We start from the raw sequence: 19,078 nt of genomic DNA on the forward strand, positions 1-19,078 counted from the left end.
GGCTTTCAGTGGATAAGATGATTGTTGGACTCAACGTGTGTCCTGGCTTTCAGTGGATAAGATGATTGTTGGACTCAACGTGTGTCCTGGCTTTCAGTGGATAAGATGATGGTTGTTGCACTTGGACTCAACGTGTGTCCTGGCTTTCAGTGGATAAGATGATGGTTGGACTTAGACTCAACGTGTGTCCTGTCTTTCAGTGGATAAGATGATTGTTGCACTTGGACTCAACGTGTGTCCTGGCTTTCAGTGGATAAGATGGTTGTTGCACTTGGACTCAACGTGTGTCCTGGCTTTCAGTGGATAAGATGATGGTTGGACTTAGACTCAACGTGTGTCCTGGCTTTCAGTGGATAAGATGATTGTTGGACTCAACGTGTGTCCTGGCTTTCAGTGGATAAGATGATTGTTGGACTCAACGTGTGTCCTGGCTTTCAGTGGATAAGATGATTGTTGGACTCAACGTGTGTCCTGGCTTTCAGTGGATAAGATGATTGTTGCACTTGGACTCAACGTGTGTCCTGGCTTTCAGTGGATAAGATGGTTGTTGCACTTGGACTCAACGTGTGTCCTGGCTTTCAGTGGATAAGATGGTTGTTGCACTTGGACTCAACGTGTGTCCTGTGCTAACGTTATTGTTCCTCCTCAATGGTTTGTGGCGTGTTGATTATTCATAAAGAGCAAAATCGAGACAAGTACGTAGGCCCAGCCTGAACACGAATTGTGAATGTCCTGCATAGTGTTATGGTTGCCGGGATACCATTTCTATGCAACATTTAGGTCTTCCCATGTTTTGTTTTGCTATGTGCAAGGCAAAGCTAGGTTATAGTGTTGATGACCTCACCAACATGAGCTAGTCCTATCGCCCTCCCCAACCACGCAAAGTAAATATCGGTTATAGTGTTCGATCACTTCACGGACTCTCCGCCGTCCATGCCAAGTAAATCTAGGTTAACATTTTTGAAGATCACACCAACAGAAAATAAGGATAGTACTTTACTCTCTTTCAGGCAACTGCCCTTCCCTACTACCCACAACCCCTCTTTCCACGAACAGTAAATCTCGGTTACACTTTTTGAGCACCTCACGGACATGAACATTCCTTGTCAAGTAAACCCAGGTTACACATTTTGATCACCTCACGGACATGAACATTCCTTGTCAAGTAAACCCAGGTTACACATTTTGATCACCTCACGGACATGAACATTCCTTGTCAAGTAAACCCAGGTTACACATTTTGATCACCTCACGGACATGAACATTCCTTGTCAAGTAAACCCAGGTTACACATTTTGATCACCTCACGGACATGAACATTCCTTGTCAAGTAAACCCAGGTTACACATTTTGAGCACCTCACGGACATGAACATTCCTTGTCAAGTAAACCCAGGTTACACTTTTTGAGCACCTCACGGACATGAACATTCCTTGTCAAGTAAACCCAGGTTACACATTTTGAGCACCTCACGGACATGAACATTCCTTGTCAAGTAAACCCAGGTTACACATTTTGAGCACCTCACGGACATGAACATTCCTTGTCAAGTAAAGCCAGGTTACACATTTTGAGCACCTCACGGACATGAACATTCCTTGTCAAGTAAACCCAGGTTACACATTTTGATCACCTCACGGACATGAACATTCCTTGTCAAGTAAACCCAGGTTACACATTTTGATCACCTCACGGACATGAACATTCCTTGTCAAGTAAACACAGGTTACACATTTTGATCACCTCACGGACATGAACATTCCTTGTCAAGTAAACCCAGGTTACACATTTTGATCACCTCACGGACATGAACATTCCTTGTCAAGTAAACCCAGGTTACACTTTTTGATCATCCCAACAAAGGATACTATAGTACGTACTCTCCTTCCAACACACCCACTGCCCCTGCCAACACACCCACTGCCCCTGCCAACACACCCACTGCCCCTGCCAACACACCCACTGCCCCTGCCAACACACCCACTGCCCCTGCCAACACACCCACTGTCCCTGCCAACACACCCACTGCCCTGCCAACACACCCACTGCCCCTGCCAACACACCCACTGCCCCTGCCAACACACCCACTGCCCTGCCAACACACCCACTGTCCTGCCAACACACCCACTGTCCTGCCAACACACCCACTGTCCTGCCAACACACCCACTGCCCCTGCCAACACACCCACTGCCCTGCCAACACACCCACTGTCCTGCCAACACACCCACTGCCCTGCCAACACACCCACTGCCCCTGCCAACACACCCACTGTCCTGCCAACACACCCACTGCCCCTGCCAACACACCCACTGTCCTGCCAACACACCCACTGTCCTGCCAACACACCCACTGCCCCTGCCAACACACCCACTGCCCTGCCAACACACCCACTGCCCCTGCCAACACACCCACTGCCCCTGCCAACACACCCACTGCCCCTTCCAACACACCCACTGCCCCTGCCAACACACCCACTGCCCCTGCCAACACACCCACTGTCCTGCCAACACACCCACTGCCCCTGCCAACACACCCACTGCCCCTGCCAACACACCCACTGCCCCTTCCAACACACCCACTGCCCCTGCCAACACACCCACTGCCCCTGCCAACACACCCACTGCCCCTGCCAACACACCCACTGCCCTGCCAACACACCCACTGCCCCTGCCAACACACCCACTGCCCCTGCCAACACACCCACTGCCCTGCCAACACACCCACTGTCCTGCCAACACACCCACTGTCCTGCCAACACACCCACTGTCCTGCCAACACACCCACTGCCCCTGCCAACACACCCACTGCCCCTGCCAACACACCCACTGCCCCTGCCAACACACCCACTGCCCTGCCAACACACCCACTGTCCTGCCAACACACCCACTGCCCTGCCAACACACCCACTGTCCCTGCCAACACACCCACTGCCCCTGCCAACACACCCACTGCCCCTGCCAACACACCCACTGCCCCTGCCAACACACCCACTGTCCTGCCAACACACCCACTGCCCTGCCAACACACCCACTGCCCCTGCCCTGCCCCTCCCCCCCCCTCGCTACATTTGGCCATGATTTCTCTTATCCCGGCCCCCAATCCTTCCCTCCCTTGACGCTTTCCATGCACGTGATACGTGACAAGGCCTGTGGACTATTCCTGGATTGGATTGTCATGTCGGGGGTGTGCGATAAGCTCCATTCTGTGGCAATGAATCCTGGCATAACTAGGCTGCTTCTTCTCGGTATGACGTGCTTTCAACAAAGTATGAAGTCTTACACTGCCATAGCTTGTCTAAATCCCGTCAATGTTACGACAACTCGTCTCATTCCAACCCGTCAATGTTACGACAACTCGTCTCATTCCAACCCGTCACCATTCCCCGTCCCCACCCTACCCCATGTTCTTCGTCTCCAAAGAATCCACCACCACTACCCTCCCCCCCCCCCCTCCCCGCTTCCCCCCCCCTCCCCGCTCCCCCCCCCCCAACTTTCCACCCGCCCACTTCTTCCAATTTGTTTACTTCAAACTACACTTGTGATGGAGTTTCGTTGTACGTTGTTTTCAATGGTTTGTTTTTGTCAAGTTGAAAGGCATCCAAAGTTTACACCTACGCATGTTTTGCCACAGTCTAATGGTATGCTAGTTCAGCTGATATTGCTTCAGTTCTAGGGATACATATTTACTTGTAGGTTGTTTCCAATGGTTTTATTTTGCACGTTTTAGAAATCTAAAGTTTGCATCTTAAATTGGTATGCCACAGTCTATGACTTGCTATCACTGTTGGTATTATTTCACATTTGGCTGGTATCGCTTCCGTCCCAGTGATGGATGTGACATGTGCGTTGTTCTAAACAGGTTTTGTTTTGTCAAGCTGAAAGAAATGCAAAGTTTACATTGATACACGTTTTGCCACAGTATAATGGCACTATTTGCTGATATTGCTTCAGTTGTAGGGATACAGGTTTACTTGTAGGTTGTTTCCAATGGTTTTGTTTTTCACGTTTTAGAAATCCAAACTTTGCATCTTAAATTGCACTACCACAGTCTGAGGCTTGCTACGGCCGCCGATATGGCTTCCCTCCGAGTGGTAGATTTCACCGGTGCGTTTTTTTAAAGAAGTTTTGTTTGGTCAAGCTGAAAGAAATGCAAAGTTTACATTTAAACATGTTTTGCCACAGTCTTATGACATGGTATGAGTTGTGATGTAGTTCTAGTGATGAAGTTTACATTTAAACATGTTTTGCCACAGTCTTATGACATGGTATGAGTTGTGATGTAGTTCTAGTGATGTAGTTCTAGTGATGTAGTTCTAGTGATGAAGTTCTAGTGATGTAGTTCTAGTGATGTAGTTCTAGTAATGTAGTTCTAGTGATGTAGTTCTAGTGATGAAGTTCTAGTGATGTAGTTCTAGTGATGAAGTTCTAGTGTTGTAGTTCTAGTGATGTAGTTCTAGTGATGAAGTTCTAGTGATGTAGTTCTAGTGATGAAGTTTACTCGTAGGTTGTTTTTAATGGTTTTGTTTTTCACGTTGAAAGAAATTCAAAATTGACATCTAAAATATGTTATGCCACTGTGATAGTCTATAACTTGCTGTGACTGTTGATCTCGTTTCAGATTTTGAATATGGAAATAAGGGAGTAAGATTTAGAAATGTACATCATTTATTATTGCCTTGTCTTGTCTTGTCTTGTCCTGCCTTGTTTTGTGGTAGACCCCCCCCCCAACACCTCCCACCCCCGCACCGCCCCCCATCCCCGCACCCCAAACCCCTCTTGGGTTTTTGTTTCTCGATAAAATACTCAGCAGCTAAACTTCATCAACAATTCCTGTTCGGATTTACTCTCACCTTTTCTGTAGGCCTATATATATAACTCACGTGATGTAAACGTTAATCTTCGTCTGGTGAACATCCTGCCGATATACTAAAAATGCCAGTTGAGATTAACATGCTATATTTTCTCCAAAAGTCAGAATACACCTTTTTACATTTTTTTAGTCAAGTTTTGACTAAATGTTTTAACGTAGAGGGGAGAATCGAGACGAGGGTCGTGGTGTGTGTGTGTGTGTGTGTGTGTGTGTGTGTGTGTGTGTGTGTGTGTGTGTGTGTGTGTGTGTCTGTCTGTGTGTGAGTTTTATCACGATTTTATATTCTTACCAAATATCCTGAAAGGGAAATCATGCGCCTTCTTAACTCCGTAAACACCCTCTCTCGACAAAATGATAGCTGAACTTTTCATGCACGCAAGTCTCTAATGTGTCTTTATGTTCTTTTGTGTCCTTTTCTTTTTACATTTAGTCAAGTTTTGACTAAATATTTTAACGTAGAGGGGGGAATCGAGATGAGGGTCGTGGTGTATGTGTGTGTGTGTGTGTGTCTGTCTGTGTGTGTGTGTGTAGAGCGATTTAGAGTAAACTACTGGACCGATCTTTATGAAATTTGACATGAGAGTTCCTGGGTATGATATCCCGAGATTGTTTTTTTCATTTTTTCGATAAATGTCTTTGATGACGTCATATCCGGCTTTTTGTAAAAGTTGAGGCGGCACTGTCACACCCTCATTTTTCAATCAAATTGATTGACATTTTGGCCAAGCAATCTTCGACGAAGGCCGGACTTCGGTATTGCATTTGGTGGCTTAAAAATTAATTAATGACTTTGGTCATTAAAAATCTGAAAATTGTATTTTTTTTCAAATAAAACGATCCCAATTTACGTTCATCTTATTCTTGATCATTTCTTGATTTCAAAAACATATACATATGTTATATTCGGATTAAAAACAAGCTCTGAAAATGAAAAATATAAAAACTATGATCAAAATTAAATTTCCGAAATCAATTTAAAAACAATTTCATCTTATTCCTTGTCGGTTCCTGATTCCAAAAACATATAGATATGATATGTTTGGATTAAAAACACGCCCAGAAAGTTAGAACGAAGAGAGGTACAGAAAAGAGTACTATGCAGCTCAGCGAAACCACTACCGCGCTAAACAGGCTCGTCAGTTTCACTGCGTTTTGCACGAGCGGCGGACTACTGTCATTGTGAAAAAATGCAGTGCGTTCAGTTTCATTCTGTGAGTTTCACAGCTTGACTAAATGTAGTAATTTCGCCTTACGCGACTTGTTAGTGTTTCATCACGATTTTATATTCTTACCAAATATCCTGAAAGGGAAATCATGCGCCTTCTTAGAGGGCCCCAAAGGGTTTAAAATCGTGATCGTGATTGGCGTTGTTTGACCTTTCTGTGACCGTGATTGCCGAAATGTCCATTTCTGTGATCGTGATGGGACTTTGCTCGTGATCCGTGATGACAAAAAAATCAAGTCTCGTGATCGTGATCGTCATTTGTTTTCATCATTGACTGCGGTGATCATTGACAAAAATCAAGGTAACTGTGATCGTGAAAGCTAAAAATTTCCCTTCCCGTGATCGTGATGATACCCCCCCTTTGGGGCCCTCTTCTTAACTCCGCAAACACCCTCTCTCCACAAAATGATAGCTGAACTTTTCATGCACGCAGGTCTCTAATGTGTCTTTATGTTCTTTTGTGTCCTTTTCTTTTTACATTTAGTCAAGTTTTGACTAAATATTTTAACGTAGAGGGGGGAATCGAGATGACGGTCGTGGTGTATGTGTGTGTGTGTGTGTGTGTGTGTGTGTGTGTGTGTGTGTGTGTGTGTGTGTGTGTGTGTGTGTGTGTGTGTGTGTGTCTGTCTGTCTGTCTGTCTGTGTAGAGCGATTCAGAGTAAACTACTGGACCGATCTTTATGAAATTTGACATGAGAGTTCCTGGGTATGATATCCCGAGATTGGTTTTTCATTTTTTCGATAAATGTCTTTGATGACGTCATATCCGGCTTTTTGTAAAAGTTGAGGCGGCACTGTCACACCCTCATTTTTTAATCAAATCGATTGACATTTTGGCCAAGCAATTTTCGACGAAGGCCGGACTTTGGTATTGCATTTCAGTTTGGTGGCTTAAAAATTGATTAATGACTTTGGTCATTAAAAATCTGAAAATTGTAATTTATTTTTTTAAATAAAACGATCCCAATTTACGTTCATCTTATTCTTGATCATTTCTTGATTTCAAAAACATATACATATGTTATATTCGGATTAAAAACAAGCTCTGAATATTAAAAATATAAAAACTATGATCAAAATTAAATTTCCGAAATCGATTTAAAAACAATTTCATCTTATTCCTTGTCGGTTCCTGATTCCAAAAACATATAGATATGATATGTTTGGATTAAAAACACGCTCAGAAAGTTAAAACGAAGAGAGGTACAGAAAAGAGTACTATGCAGCACAGCGAAACCACTACCGCGCTAAACAGGCTCGTCAGTTTCACTGCGTTTTGCACGAGCGGCGGACTACTGTCATTGTGAAAAAATGCAGTGCGTTCAGTTTCATTCTGTGAGTTCCACAGCTTGACTAAATGTAGTAATTTCGCCTTACGCGACTTGTTCTCTCTGTCTGGTCGTCAATGCTCCATGCTGTTCTTTTTTCAGCATTTGAAGCTTCTCAGAATCGACAAATAATAGCAAAACATCTGCTGGACCCATGCCTTTTTCTTTCTTTTTGGGAGGGTTCTCTCTCTCTCTCTCTCTCTCTCTCTCTCTCTCTCTCTCTCTCTCTCTCTGTCTCTCTCTGTCTCACTCTCTCTCTCTGTCTCTCTGTCTCTGTCTCTGTCTCTCTCTCTCCCCCTCTCTCCCCCCCCCTTCTCTCTCTTTCTCCCTTCGTCATCCTTGTCGCAGCCATCCCTCCACAGGCTCAGCGCAAAGTTACACGGCAGATTTTGCAAGTTAACACTAAGCTCGCGTCGCTATGTGATGGTGTAAAGGTGCAGTTCTTGGCACTGTCGGATATCTGGAGCCTTGACAGTGACGGTCAAACTGACCCAGACATATTGCAAGACAAGGTCCACTACTCTGCAAGGGGCCTGTCTCAGTTTACTCGTAAAGGACATCAAAGCCATCGTTTTTGAGAAGCGACTAGGCAGAGCTTCATTTGCGGACGTCGTTACAGGCGGAGCGCCTCCGCCCATATCACACCAACCACATCAAAAGAAGCAGCAGCAACAGTCACCTCACCAACAACAGCAATGGCCACCTCATCAACAGCAACAGCAGCTGTCACAACAGCAACAGCCGCCGCACCAGCAACAGCAGCAACAACAGCCGCTGCATGAGCAACATCGGCTGCAGCAGCAACAGCCGCAACAACAGCAGCAGCAACAGTGGCAGAAACAGCCGCCGCACCAGCAGCTGTCGCTGCAGCAGCAAGAGCCGTTGCTTCTCCCTCGGCTGCAGCAGCAGCAGCAGCATCAACAGTCTCATCAACCACCATTACAGCAGCAGCAGCAGCAACAGTCTCATCAACCATCACAACTACCGCCACCGGCCGACCAACCATTTACTCAACAGCACATCAGCCATACCAGTCTCCCCTTGTCTCCACGTGGGGAACATCAATATCTTACAATGTATTACCCCCCTTGGATGAACGCCTTCAGGCAGTATCAACTCAGCCCCTTTATGCACGCACACACCCAGCCGTCCTTCTATGGGCAGTGGCCCCCCGGGATGCACCAAGCATCCTACTAAGTAGTTTCAAAAGGCTACTTTAAGCATACAGTAGAGAGTGAGTGTATGTGTGTATGTGTGAGTGAGTGTGTTTGTGTATTTTATCAATTGCGGTGTCTAAACTCATGTAACGGTAAGTACACTAATATGAGTGTACCTAAACGAGTGTGATTTGGCGGATGTGATTTCATTACTATTAACTATGTCGTTCAACACCTCCAGACATTGTGTTAAGTTTGTCCACGACCCCCCAAGTATTCTGCTGCTTTTAACATTGTGAAAACACCTGCATCCAAACATGCGTGTGTTTCTTCCTTGTGTGTGTTAATCTTTGATTCAGACCCGTTTGCGGAGAGACTATGAATGCCTCTGCTTAAAGAAAGTGAAATCGTGTTGGCGTTGTGGGGATTTAATGTAGCGTATCGTTCATCCCTGTTCGAACTGTTCAATTTTATTTTATCATATTCTGTGTGTGTATGAGTGCAGTGCTAGCAGGAACATTTATAATTGCTGTGCATCGAACGCTTATAACATTTTGCAGAATTTTTTTAATTCCGATTTACTACTTCTCACTTGACTTTTCCGTTAAGTTAGCCAGTTACTGAAATCGTAACTTGTTTGCTTCACTTTTTGCTCTTTTGTGCATTATTTTTTCTCCGTGTTTGTTTATTGATTTAATCTCTGTTTAATTTGTTCTCAGATTTTTGGTTGTTGTTAATAATTTTGTTTATTATAATTATTATGAATTCAAACGTGTCAAAACACACTCTCCAGGTTGGACATCTTAATGTCTATCATCTCGTTAACAAAGTGCCTGATATATGCGTGCTGCTAAACCAAAGCTCACAGCCAGTTCATGTTTTTGGGATGAGCGAAACACGGCTCGACTCGAGAATTGCCGATAACTTGATTTACATTTCCCAATACTCTGTTTTGCGACGCGACAGCGCAAGGAAGAATCAGACAGGCATTGCAGTCTATATTCATGAATCAATTTCTGAATTTACAGCACGAAGAACTGGTTTAGAGGACGACAATGTTTATATAAATTGAAGGCTTCTGTGGCAGAAACATAATTCTCCGGATACAGATAACTGTTTTGAAAAATTGGACGAATACTGTCAGCGGAACAGAATAAACAATGAAGCGTTTATCATTCCTCCGATTGCAGTTCATGAGGTCGGAACATTTATTGAAAACCTGGAGAATAAAAAGTCCATGGGTCCTGATAAAATACCCGGGAAGTTATTGAAGCTTTCTCTACCGTATATTGTGGATTCGCTCACGTTCGTATATAACCTTAGTATTGAGCAGAACTTTTTTCCGTCTAAATTGAAAAGCGCCAAAGTCATACCCCTTCCCAAATGTAAAGATCTCTCAGACCCAAGTAATGTTAGACCCATTTCTTTGCTGCCTGTTTTGTCAAAACCATTAGAACGGCATGTGCACAAGCATCTTCTTGCTTATGTGACAGGGGAGGCTACCCCTCCTTTCACAGCAGACTCTGCATCCGAGTTGTTGGCCTTTAAAAGTCAACACCAGTGGATTGTAGAATTCTGTTTGTGATGGGGTCTGGTGATTTCCGATTGCCTGTATGTTCATGGAAACCTTCGTGTTTGCATAACAGTTTTTATAGGGCTAATAAATTAGCCCTAACATTTTCAATCCTGTTTGATTGCACTCCGCTTCCCGAGGTGATCGTAGTGTTTCGGCACTCGGTTACATCTGGCGCTTGCGAGCAGGGATGGGACTCGGCATGATATGTTCAGGCAATGGCATAATATGACCACTGAACATTTTCGTGCTGTTCCCATTCTGCGAACTTGGGATGGACAGTGGTCCCCCGGTTCGGAACTTCGGGACGAAGTTCATTTCAAACGGGGGCGATTGTGACAGGGGAGGCTACCGCTCCTTTCACAGCAGACTCTGCACCCGAGTTGTTGGCCTTTGGGCAGGTCGGTTTCAGTTTTAATAAACAATTCTAGAGAATTGTGTATCTTATATTTGAGTCTTTCGTGTTTTAGACATTGATGCATTTAATAGTTTTAACGAGTTGCCTTTTGTTTTATCATTTTGGTGTTTATCTAGCTGTGCTGTGTATCTTAAAAGAAGTTCTTAAAAGTTTAAAGTTATTTTAGCATATAGGTTTTTTATGGTCTTAACAGTTAAACATGTATTACGTTATCATTAAGATTCATGCTTTGTTGGCACTAAGCAGTTGTTTTAATCAGTCTGGTTTTCTCTTGTTTTCATCTTATGAACATTCTAAATGTTAGACTAACTTATTGTCTTGTACAGAATAACAACTGTGTGAATGGTGCTATACTGAATGAAAGAGTGTGACATGAAGTTCTTGTACATCATTGTAAAGAGTGTGAATGACGTTTTAGTTTTAGATGTCAAGCGCTCAGAGCAAGCCTTTTTAATGAAAGTTTTTGATTTAGCGCTATATAAATGTTCTTCTTATTATCTTATTATTAACACCAGTGGATTGTAGAATTCTGTTTGTGATGGGGTCTGGTGGTTTCCGATTGCCTGTATGTTCATGGAAACCTTCGGGTTTGCATAACAGTTTTTATAGGGCTAAGAAATTAGCCCTAACATTTTCAATCCTGTTTGATTGCACTTCGCTTCCCGAGGTGATCGTAGTGTTTCGGCACTCGGTTACACTTACATGGAAGAACAACATTTATTCCATCAGTTTCAATCCGGTTTTCAGTCCAAGCATTCTTGCCACACAGCTCTTACGTCTCTCTGTGAAGCTTGGCTGTCAGCAATGAACAAGTCTGAAGTTACAGGAGCATTGTTTTTGGATTTTAAGAAAGCATTTGACTTGGTAGATAATTGCATATTGTTGAAAAAAGTACACTATTATTTGAGAAACGATTCGGTCTGTGACTTCTTTAAATCGTATCTTGCTGACCGGACACAGTATGTCACTCTACAATGCCAGAATTCGTCTACTGCACTGGTAAAACATGGCGTCCCTCAAGGGTCTGTATTAGGACCTATTCTCTTTTGCCTTTAGAACAGCCCTCAAAACACACATGTTTAAGTTAGACCTCTGAAGGAGATCCCATGATCGGTGAGTCATCGGCGCTGCCACGTGTATTATCTACTAAAGTGTGGCGTTCATGAGGATGTGTATGTGCCTGTGTGTGTTGTACTAGAATAACGTATGCGTACATGGAATGACATTGCGGGTTACCTGAACATTGACAATGACGAAAGAAAGAGTGAGTGTGTGCGCGCGCGTGTGTGTGTGTGTGCGTGTGTGTGTGCGTGCGTGTGTGGGTGTGTGAGACCATGTTTGAATTTATTCGGATTTAGTTCTCTTTCCTTGTTTGTATTATGATTGTGTAAGTGTAAAGCGCTCTGGGCTCGTCACCACGAGGTTTACGCGCTATATAAGTAATCGTTATTATTATTATTATTATTTACGTTAATGATTTTCCTTTACATGTATCGGATGATAAAGTCAAATGCGAGTTTTTTGCAGACGATTTGTCTATTCATACCAGTAACACCTCGTTGGAATCAGTAAATTCTTCCCTGACGAACACTTTGGACGAAGTTGCGAAATGGTGCACATCAAATGCCATGATACTGCACCCAGAAATAAAACCCTAAAAGCATTGTTATTACCACAAGACAAAAGCATCAGATAAGTCCTCTTAAATTACAACTGTCCTTAGGTACAACTCAAATACAGCAAGTTAAAGAACATCGCATACTTGGTGTAACTGTCAATGAAGAAATGAAATGGCAAACACACATAAGCAACCTCTGCAAAGTGTTATCAAGGAATTTGTATTTGTTGTCAAAACTCAAACATTATGCAAAGTCTGAAACATTAAAAATGTTTGTTCATGCTCATATATTGCCTCATATTAATTTTGCTTCCACATTATGGGATGGCTGCAGTGATGTTCACTTATTGAAACTCAATTCTTTGTACCGTCGTGCTGCAAAACTTATCCTGTATGAATCGCACATGTCTACAGAAATGAAGTTAAACAGCCTTAATTTCCTTCCCCTAAAAACCCACCTTGCATACAATAAGGCTGTCTTTATGTATAAATTAGTTCATGGTGATGTGCCCTGTTATGTGCAATCCTATTTTACACATGTTACGAAGAGGTATGGGTCTCAAAATTTACTTCCTCCAATTCCTCGTATAGATCTTTATAAATCCAGCTTAGCTTTTTCAGGATCATCTCTCTGGAATTCTTTGCCAATAGAAATCAAAGGATCCGCATCCTTAAAGGCCTTTAAAAGGCAGTTGCACACACATTTGATCACACTATAAACTGCCCCTGATGTTTAGTTTCCATTGTGTACTCGGATAATGTATGCAATGCTCTTAAGTGTTTGTTTGTTTTTTAAATATTATATATGTAGTTAATCTGAATGTGTAATCACTCGTCCCCCTCCCCCTTCTTCTTGAAACTTTAGCTGCCTGTATATGGCCTTGTTCAGCAATACATTGCTGTACTTTTTTAAGAAATTAAAAAAAAAACATTTACGCTTGTTTGTGTCTGGTTTTGTTTTATATGACTTTGTGAGTCCAATATTTTTTATGTTTATACTCGACCATTATTTTTATGTTTTATTAGTTTAATACTTTGATGAGGTATGTGCGCAATCTTTGCTTTTGTTTACAATTATTCTCTGTATATGTTCCAAGGACAGGTTGGAAGATTAGGCTAAGCCTAAAACCTTTATCCTTATGTAATAAGGTTCTGAGTTCTGAGTTCTCCCTCTCTCTCTCTCTCTCTCTCTCTCTCTCTCTCTCTCTCTCTCTCTCTCTCTTCTCTCTCCCTCTCTCTCTCTCTCTCTTCTCTCTCTCTTCTCTCTCTCCCCCCCCTCTCTCTCTCTCTCTCTCTCTCTCTCTCTCTCTCTCTCTCTCTCTCTCTCTCTCTCTATCCTCCGTCACCTTCCCTCCCTTCCCCTTTTCTTCAAGCGTGTCGTAATCCAAGGTTCCTGTCGGACCCTGTTTCGCACCACACTGTGGATGGCATGTCTGGAGGCTTGATAAAAGATTATGTGTCGAGGTGCGTCACGGAATTGCCGTTTCCAATTTGTTTTGCGCGTACGTGTGGATGGCCTTTGTTAGTGGAATCCGCGGGTGATTCTCCATTAATTTTTTTCAATTCGTTTTAATTTATTTATTTTTATGCATGTCGTGTCTGACCTGACTGCGACTCGCAAAAACAAAACAAACAACAAAACAAAAACAAAAAACAAAAAACGTGGATGAGGTTCTTTGGCTCAGTATTTTTTGCTTGGCGTGGTTGGCTCAATTGTGTGCGACTGACAAAGTTGTGAACGAGGTCATTCTGGTTCGGTAGTTTGTGCCTGGAGGTGCTAAAGCCGACAATGTAGACAGGTAGCAGAATGCAGAGTTATTAAAGGAAGCGCGCCAACCATTGTTATCTGGCTGGAAAACAATGAGCGCTGAGAGACCTACAGAGAAGACACATTATTACCTCCCTGTAGCGCCGCCATCGTTTCCCAGGTTTCGAGACCCAGATAGCTGCTGAAGAGCGGCTGACATCGTATTAGAAACAAGGGGGGGGGGGGGGGGGATGAGGGGGGAGGGGGGGAGGGGGGGGAGACATCATGAGGAAGTGAAATAGTACCGAACAAAATCAACAACAAATTGCAATACAAAAATTGTTTAGCTTTACCAGTACCAGGAATTTGACCGACTGAATTTCTACCAACAAAAATACTTTGTAAAAGGTAAACACCCAACGTTCGTAACCTTTTCGACCTATCTATCTACCTTTCTTTCTTTCTTTCTTTCTTTCTTTCTTTCTTTCTATGATTTTCAACTCAGTTAAACTGTTTTACGCCACTACAACCATCACACCAGCAAACCGACCTTGTTCTCCGGCTATGATGACACACTACTGGGGTATGATTATGTAGCCTGTATCAAGGCAATCGATTGAAACACACTACTGGGGTATGATTATGTAGCCTGTATTAAGGCAATCGATTGGAACACACTACTGGGGTATGATTATGTAGCCTGTATTAAGGCAATCGATTTGAACAGACATCAAAGGCAGAAAGTGGCTTGTTCCACAGAGCGGAACGGACACTGTCAGCTAACGATGCGTAACGAGTATTTATGGTGATCCCTGGCCCATTAACTATCAATCACAAGATCACCGGTCTGGCACTGAACAGTGGAAATGAGAGAGAGAGAGAGAGAGAGAGAGAGAGAGAGAGAGAGACAGAGACAGAGAGAGACAGAGACAGAGACAGAGAGACAGACAGTCAGAGAAAGAGAGAGTGGGAGAGAGAGAGAGAGAGAGAGAGAGAGAGAGAGAGAGAGGGGGGGAGAAAGAAAGAGAGAGAGAGAGAGAGAGAGAGAGAGAGAGATATAGAAGTTAGAGGAAAAAAAGGTGTGGGGTGGGGTAGGGGGTGCGAAGAGATACCTTTGAACATTCGAGGTATCAGACATTTAAAAAAAATGTAAAATACTTTGAGGAGGAGCCGGAGACGCAATCAAAATCGAATGCAAAATTCAAGTGCAGATGAATTAAGTGTTTTGCTTTATGAAGGATTGGGGTTGCGAAAGTGATTGGGACTAAATGCGTGCCAAGTAATTTGTTCAACTTTTTTCTGACCAGGATTACAACATATCCAGTATTCGAACTACCATGCCAAATAGGCATGTTCTTCTTGTAAATGTGTTTGAAGACACCACCATAAGCCGTAGGCTTGTTGTTTTCACCATACAAAATTATGTCGATGTGCATTTCCTGAACACGTAAAATATGAATAAACATTGTTTAAAACAAATAGGCTTATGACACATTTGATATAAATGTCAGCACAATGTTCAGTGTTTCAGTATAGCCAAGCAACAGACACATTAACAATTAAACAAGCCCTCAGAAAAGCAATCCAGCAAACAAACTAGCAAGCCAACAACCAACGAAAACAGAAACTATTGCACAACCACAAACATTCAAGCCAGGAATAAGACGCTTTGAGCTTGGCGAAAGAAGAACGACAAATGGCGATATCTGTGACACAGGTATTGATTCTAACTTCCCCACTAACGCCCTCTTCCTGTGTGTAGTTGTTTCGTGATGTAACGGATATACACTGATGAGAAGGGATAGGAATTAATAGTCCTGAGACACGGGGGCATTACGGCAAGGGTGTCCAAAACATGGCGTAAATGTGACGGCCCTTGAGAAAAGAAATTGTGGAATGACTTGTTAAAAATAGTCCTTAATTTCATGAAGTAGAGCCCAAGGAAAGTGAGTAACATATTTATGCAAACCAGATTTATTTATTCTTTTTACATTTAGTCAAGTTTTGACTAAATGTTTTAACATAGAGGGGGAATCGAGACGAGGGTCGTGGTGTATGTGTGTGTGTGTGTGTGTGTGTGTGTGTGTGTGTGTGTGTGTGTGTGTGTGTGTGTGTGTGTGTGTGTGTGCCTGTCTATGTGTGTGTGTGTGTAGAGCGATTCAGACTAAACTACCGAACCGATCTTTATGAAATTTGACATGAGAGTTCCTGGGTATGATATCCCCGGACATAAATACCTTTGATGACGTCATATCGAGATTTTTGTAAAAGTTGAGGCGGCACTGTCACACCCTCATTTTTCAATCAAATTGATTGAAATTTTGGCCAAGCAATCTTCGACAAAGGCTGGACTTCGGTATTGCATTTCAGTTTGGTGGCTTAAAATTTAATTGATGACTTTGGTCATTAAAAATCTGAAAATTGTAAAAAAAAAAATTTTTTATAAAACGATCCAAATTTACCTTCATCTTATTCTTTATCATTTTCTGATTCCACAAACATGTAAATATGTTATATTTAGATTAAAAACAAGCTCTGAAAATGTAAAATATAAACATTATGATCAAAATTAAATTTTCGAAATCAATTTAAAAACACTTTCATCTTATTCCTTGTCGGTTCCTGATTCCAAAAACATATAGATATGATATGTTTGGATAAAAACACGCTCAGAAAGTTAAAACGAAGAGAGGTACAGAAAAGCGTGCTATCCTTCTCAGCGCAACTACTACCCCGCTCTTTTTGTCAATTTAACTGCCTTTGTCATGAGCGGTGGACTGACGATGCTACGAGTATACGGTCTTGCTAAAAAATTGCATTGCGTTCAGTTTCATTCTGTGAGTTCGACAGCTTGACTAAATGTTGTATTTTCGCCTTACGCTACTTGTTTTTAACTGCCTACGGTTTTTAGCACGTAACTCGAAACTGTTTTGTGCGACTTATATCGCTTTTCTCCCGACACTGTTAACAATGTCTTGTCCAGCCACTCTAAACAAGTATGTTGTCCTGAAAGTGTTAGAGAAAACTGAAACCAGTTTTGCAATTGAACTTTACCCCTAACCCGTTCGTAAATTCCAATTTCCTGTTTGTTTCCGGTGTATTTCCAAACTCCAAAGTTCTCCCCGACGGCGTCATTGTCGGGACAAATCAATATTATTCAATTGCTCAAGACAAAATATAACATTTGTATGGCAGTGTCTGTGAGTGGAATAACAGGAAAAAATAACGACATTCTCCTGGAAGGGTTGAACAGTATGCAATTTCATCCTGAACATGTTTGACATCTGTTTTCGACATGGCATCAAAAGCAGAATCAGATGTTTCTGACTCGTTCAAGTTTCGCAAAACTTCAGAAACACGAGCTTGCCGTCAGATTTTTACTAATTTGTTTCGGCAAGTACAAGACAATGCAGGCTTGATTTTCAAAGCAGATTTGACTGATTGCCTGAAGCGAGCATAAACAACAGTGTGAATTATGTACGCGAAAGCAATCAACCACGTGCTGCTCGGTGTGTTTTGGCCATAACACTAATTGCTGGTACAGGAAAAACAATTTTGTACAAGAGGCGCGAGTTTTGAACACACTATGTGAAATCCGGCCAACTACCTCCTCCCATACACCACCACCGCCGCTACCACGGCACCACCGCCTCATCGCCACCACCGCGACAACAATGAGAATTTAACCGCGGGTGTGTGTGTGTTGTTCGCGGGGAGGGGGGTGGGTGGTTGGGGGGGGGGGGGGGGCTGGTAGCTCAGTTGGTAGAGCACTGGGCTTGTGATCATTGGGACACGGTTTAGAATCCAGACCGGGACCGACAAGGGCCAACTTTGTGTGCAGACTCAGAGACGGTATCCATGTCCCACTCCAGTGTCACCACAATGGCACGTTAAAGACCCTAAGCAATAAGTACAGGTGGCTTGCGCGACTCTTGTTGCTGCTAGCTTTCCACTGGAGGGACACGTCCCGAATTGGGATAATAAAGTAACCCATTTAACATCGCTTCACAGCTTTCAGGTTCCATTTGAAAAATCATTTCTTCCAAAGAAGCCAAGCAGTACCTTGCTAGTGCAATGTGTCGGGTAAGGATCGGGTCAGTACACTGTATCACTATCTATCAGACTCCTTGCTAGTGCAATGTGTCGGGTAAGGATCGGGTCAGTACACTGTATCACTATCTATCAGACTTCTGCACCTGTTGGCACAATTCTGACTCGAGGTAGTCAGCATCAGGCGCGATACTCATCCTGCAAGGACCTAGATAGGAATTGCACTGACAAGAATCAGACTTCACCCTACACACATTCTGAAATACAGTCCAACCTGTCCTGGCGATCACCAGTCTTGATAACGACCACCTGCCCACAACAACGACCCAATTTTGTTTCTAAATTTGTTTCTATGTGTTTCTATATTATTCACCTTTCCATAGCGACTAACTGTTTATAAAGACCACTTTTGGTTGGCATCTTGGATGGTCGTTATGACTGACATTCACTTTTCTTTAGTGACCACCTGTCTATAAAGACCATTTTAATTGCCCCCTTGGATGGGTGTTATTGACAGGTTCGACTGTATGTTACATGGGCATGAATGAATAGGAATGTGCATGGGGAGTGGTTGTTGTGTTGTTGCTTTTTTTACTCCGCAAATGATGGTTGAGTATCTTGAGAGTAACTGAACGTTTTGAATTAGGTCACTGGTACGTGAGCAATTGTCTGAGTCATGCAACTCGTTCACTGAATTGCTTCCTTTCACATCTCTTGCTTTGTGTCGTCTCTTGCTTTGTGTCGTCTCTTGCTTTGTGTCGTCTCTTCTTGCTTTGTGTCGTCTCTTGCTTTGTGTCGTCTCTTGCTTTGTGTCGTCTCTTCTTGCTTTGTGTCGTCTCTTGCTTTGTGTCGTCTCTTGCTTTGTGTCGTCTCTTGCTTTGTGTCGTCTCTTGCTTTGTGTCGTCTCTTGCTTTGTGTCGTCTCTTGCTTTGTGTCGTCTCTTGCTTTGTGTCGTCTCTTCTTGCTTTGTGTCGTCTCTTGCTTTGTGTCGTCTCTTGCTTTGTGTCATCTCTTGCTTTGTGTCGTCTCTTGCTTTGTGTCGTCTCTTGCTTTGTGTCGTCTCTTGCTTTGTGTCGTCTCTTGCTTTGTGTC

General features: G+C 43.0%; 3 protein-coding genes across 3 annotated transcripts; 1 reads left to right on the forward strand and 2 right to left on the reverse strand.

The window, feature by feature from the left end:
• The first annotated feature begins 590 nt into the window (after window positions 1-590).
• On the forward strand, window positions 591-3,116 carry LOC138945907 (uncharacterized). The gene is made up of 2 exons (XM_070317427.1): window positions 591-651; window positions 1,864-3,116. Exons 1-2 carry the CDS (start codon window positions 591-593, stop codon window positions 3,114-3,116), a joined length of 1,314 nt encoding a protein of 437 aa, XP_070173528.1.
• Window positions 3,117-8,036: 4,920 nt separating this feature from the next.
• LOC138945908 (antifreeze protein Maxi-like) lies at window positions 8,037-8,429 on the reverse strand. Its single transcript, XM_070317428.1, has one exon. The coding sequence runs from the start codon at window positions 8,427-8,429 to the stop codon at window positions 8,037-8,039; it is 393 nt and encodes a 130-aa protein (XP_070173529.1).
• Window positions 8,430-18,118: 9,689 nt separating this feature from the next.
• LOC138945909 (uncharacterized) lies at window positions 18,119-18,995 on the reverse strand. Its single transcript, XM_070317429.1, has 2 exons — window positions 18,644-18,995; window positions 18,119-18,132 (listed from the first exon to the last, which is right to left on the reverse strand). The coding sequence occupies exons 1-2, from the start codon at window positions 18,993-18,995 to the stop codon at window positions 18,119-18,121; spliced, it is 366 nt and encodes a 121-aa protein (XP_070173530.1).
• Between the last annotated feature and the right edge of the window lie 83 nt (window positions 18,996-19,078).

Source organism: Littorina saxatilis, linkage group LG13 (genome assembly GCF_037325665.1).
Source record: "Littorina saxatilis isolate snail1 linkage group LG13, US_GU_Lsax_2.0, whole genome shotgun sequence".
In the NCBI taxonomy this organism is placed as follows: Eukaryota; Metazoa; Mollusca; class Gastropoda; order Littorinimorpha; family Littorinidae; genus Littorina; species Littorina saxatilis.